The 3,880-nt window shown below is 49.3% G+C and overlaps 1 protein-coding gene across 1 annotated transcript in view; it reads right to left on the bottom strand.

The window, feature by feature from the left end:
• Positions 1-3,619, bottom strand: part of PROM2 (prominin 2) — a 32,154-nt gene extending 28,535 nt beyond the window's left edge. Inside the window, exons 1-4 of the mRNA XM_044659515.1 lie at positions 3,376-3,619; positions 2,360-2,409; positions 345-547; positions 36-156 (exon numbers count right to left, since the gene is read on the bottom strand). Coding sequence (XP_044515450.1) covers positions 36-156; positions 345-547; positions 2,360-2,409; positions 3,376-3,619 — 618 coding nt within the window. The remainder of the gene's footprint in view (positions 1-35; positions 157-344; positions 548-2,359; positions 2,410-3,375) is intronic.
• Between the last annotated feature and the right edge of the window lie 261 nt (positions 3,620-3,880).

Genomic DNA, 3,880 nt, shown 5'->3' with positions numbered 1-3,880 from the left:
GGCTGCTGCTGTGGCAGAAAAGGATGAGTGCTCACCTGGGGAATGTCCGAGACCAGACCTTGTAGAGAGTGCAGCACCGAAGGCACTGCCCGGACACCCGGTCCCACCTCGTCATGGGTCCTTTGGTTGGTAATGAAAGCACAGACCACACCAGTCCTAAGACAGAGGGGCCAGCGAGCTGTGGTCAGGATCTCCAGTAGGCAAGGGGACGGCCCCCAAGGCTCTCGCCTCTGCCGGGAAGGCAAAACGCCCCAAGATCTCCTAGATCCCATAATGCCGTGCCTCGCCCTCTGTCCCGTCCGTCTCCCCAGCCACCCTTCCCTCCCAGAGACCCCCTTGATTACAGGAGAAGAAGAGTGATGAGCAGCAGAAAGGTCATGAGGCTGCCCCTCTCACAGGCTATTGACTTGTGCTCAGCCTTGACCCGACCTCCGCAGCGCCGGCGGAAACGGCAACAGCAGAAGCAGAACCCGACCGTGGGCACGATAAGGAGGAAGAGGAGGGCAATCACGGCGCACACCACATAACCCGCCTCATAGCGGACCACCTGGAGAGAGTATGGAGGGAAGGAGAGAGGGAGGGAGGGAAGAAGTCAGCTGGGACCTCTTCCCCTTCTGCCTTCTCCATCCCTCCCCTACACCTAACATTAACACTTGGAGAGAATGAATGGACTAGCCCTCTCCTCCTAGCCTCTCTCCCATTCTGAACACAGACCTGAGCTCTAGGTTCCAGGTTGTAACAGAAAGGGGCAGCTAGGTGGTTCAGGGAATAGGAAGCCAGACCTGGGCATGGCAAATCCTAGATTCAAATCCTCCTAGCTGTGTGACCCTGGGCAAGTCACTTAACCCCAAATGCCTAGCCCTTACCACTCCTCTGCCTTAGAACAGATACTCAGTATCAAGTCTAAGATAAAAAGTAAAGTTTTTTTAACTGCCAAAATAATTAATATGAATGTAATTAATATAACAATTATAATAAGGATGATTAAAATAATTAATATAAATAAAATTAATTAATTAAATTGTATTATAAAATGAATAATAAAATAAAAATGTTTGCTGGACATGGCAAAAATTAATATAATATGAATTATTTTTTAAATTAAATTAATGCTTTAATTTTAATAAATTCTTTAAAGTAAATATTTGAATAAGTTAAAATTTATTATATTAAAATTATATAATATAAAATGAAACCAAAATAAAAATTTTAAAATAGAATAGAAATAATATTAAGAATAAATAAATAATAAAATAATGAAATAAGGCAGTATCCCCCCCTGAATCCACTCCCAATGACCCCTCCTCAGCTTCTTACAGAAGATGTAGAAAGTAATGGGAGCCTGGCTTAAATATGGATTGAACTCAAGACATTATCTTTAATACAAGTATTGAGAACAGCTGGATTTTAGCCTCCTCTTAAGAGCCAGGCCTAGAGATAGGAGGTCCTAAGTTCAAATCCGGCCTCAGACATGTCCCAGCTATGTGACCCTGGGCAAGTCACTTGACCCCCATTGACTAGCCCTTACCACTCTTCTGCCTTGGAGCCAAAATACAGTATTGACTCCTAGATGGAAGGTAAGGGTTTAAAAAAAAAAAGGAAAGAAAAGAAAACCACCTTGTTGGCTGAATGGAGAACAGATTGGAGCTGGGGGAGATTAGAGGCAGACTATGAAAGCACAAGTTACTGTGATGAGGAAATGCCAGCCTGTGCCAGGGCAGTGATAGTGGAGAAGAAAGAAGAGGGTATATTTCAAAGATGTTTTTATCCACACTACCACCTTGAGAGCTAAGGGCTAAAATTTTCCCCCTTTTTCAGATGAGGAAACTGAGGCAAATAGCAATTAAGTGACTTGCCCAAGGGCAATCATGAAAGAATTTAAGTCTTCTTGACTCGAAGCCTAGAGCTATAACCACTACACCACCTAAGCTAGCTAACATTTGCTTTCGTGTTTTGAGGTTCATAAAGTGCTTTATACATGATTTTTTGTTTGATTCACTCTCTTGTGAGGTGGGTGCTACAGATATTAATGGTTTCATTTTATGGATAAGAAAACTGAGGCTTGCCCATGATCACACGCCTTTACATTCTGTCTTAGAATCAATACTATATATTAACAGATGGAACTAGTTCCAAGGCAGAAGAATGACAAGGACGAGACTTACCCAGGGTCACATAGGTAGGAAGTGTCTGAGACCACATTTGAATCCAAAACCTTCCAACTCTAGAACTAGCCGTCTATTCACTGTGCAACCTAGCTGCCTCTGATTCTAGAAAGTTCTATTCCTCCTACCCCTCCCATCGCTCAAGCCTTGTAGATTATTTCCCACCAAAAGCATCCTCGCCTCTCCATACTCACTTCTGAGGTCCGAACGGAAGAAGGTTCATTCAGTGCCACTCGAACCAACCCTACAGAAAAGGGAAAGAGTTTGAGTCACCCCCACCTCATCTTGCTACCTTGCCTTCCCAAACCCTGCCATGATTGCCAGGAGCCAATCTAGAACCATAATCAAAAATAGTGCATATCATTGAATGAACGGGAGCTGTGGAGATTCAGGGGGGAGGGCATGGGGAACTCCTCCCCCATACACACCCTATATGCCAAGGAAAGGACAGCTTGCCCCATAAGGTCCTGCCCAGACCTGCTACAGGGAGTGGGCTTGATGAGGGAGTGGAGTCGGGAAAGTTCAAGAGGGAGCGCTCCAAGAGTTACCCACACCCTATTCTTCTAGGTACCTCACTCCCCAACCCCACCCAGGTCTCCCCAGTCTGGGCACTGGGGCAGAGGCTGTTCCTGAGTGGCCAGGGACCCACCATTCCTGATTCTCAGAGGCTCTTCCACGCAGGGGCCCCATGCCTTCTCGGTCACGAAGGTGAGAGAGACTCAGGGCTCCAGAGCAATGGGCTCAGCCCAACCGAACATTTTCTCCTCTCCACCCACCGAGAAAGAAGGAGGATGGAGAGGGCAGCCTCTCCCTTAGACCACAACCCTGAGACTCTCTTCACTTCCAGTGGCACCTGCTCTCTCCCGCTGCCCCCACCCCAGCTCCTCCACCCCTGCCCCATCACCTCCATTCTGAAGGATTTCCCAGACATCTCCTGCCACTCCCTCTGCCACCAAGACCACTGTCCTACTTCTACGACCGCAGCCAGTCCTGGAAGAGGGAGCTCTCTCCCTGCTGGCGCCAGGACGGGAGATGTCTGGGTCCCTCTTGTTCCGGGTTGGCACAAGCACCGAGGCCACATTGGCTGGGAGCTGGGACAGACCCCAAGTAGAAAAATGAGAAGTCCCATAGGTGGAGAGAGAAACAAGACTCTCCAAGATCAGAGGATTTCTCCCTTTCCCCTGAACCACCCCACCACCTGCCTCCTCACCTTCTGGAAAGGGGTTGAGCTGCACCACATCCAGGAAGCCCCGCACCATCCGGTAGAGGGGAGCCAGGGACCCAGGTGGTCGGCCCTCAGGATCCAGCCAGCGCCCTCTGCCCAGCCTGGTAAACTGAAGCTTCTCCGGTTGGTTCTGGGCCCCGCAGTACTGTGTATTCAGCTGGCCCCGACATAGGGCCAGCTCCAGCCCCAGCAGGAGGGCCACAGAGCCCAGGCTTCCCGGGTGCCTCATCTGGAAAGGGACCCAGCAGTCCTAGGGAGAGACAACAGGAATTTTGGGGGGGTTCAACAGTTCTGTGTGCAGGCAAGGAGGAGAGGGCAGGACATACATCCTTCTCTCTAGTCCTCCGCTCACTGGAGTTTCTAAAACCGGCCCAACTGGTTTGCTACTTCCAGATCTGACTCCCTTCAGTGCCTGAGGACGGGGAAGGGAAGAGGCGCTGGGAAGGGGGAGGGGGGGCAAGTTCTAGGTGCCGCCCTCTACAACTAAGAA

The sequence above is a fragment of the Gracilinanus agilis genome, chromosome 2, assembly GCF_016433145.1.
Source record: "Gracilinanus agilis isolate LMUSP501 chromosome 2, AgileGrace, whole genome shotgun sequence".
Taxonomy (NCBI): Eukaryota; Metazoa; Chordata; class Mammalia; order Didelphimorphia; family Didelphidae; genus Gracilinanus; species Gracilinanus agilis.
Note: the sequence above shows the minus strand (reverse complement) of the source record. Positions and strands in the feature narration are given on the sequence as shown.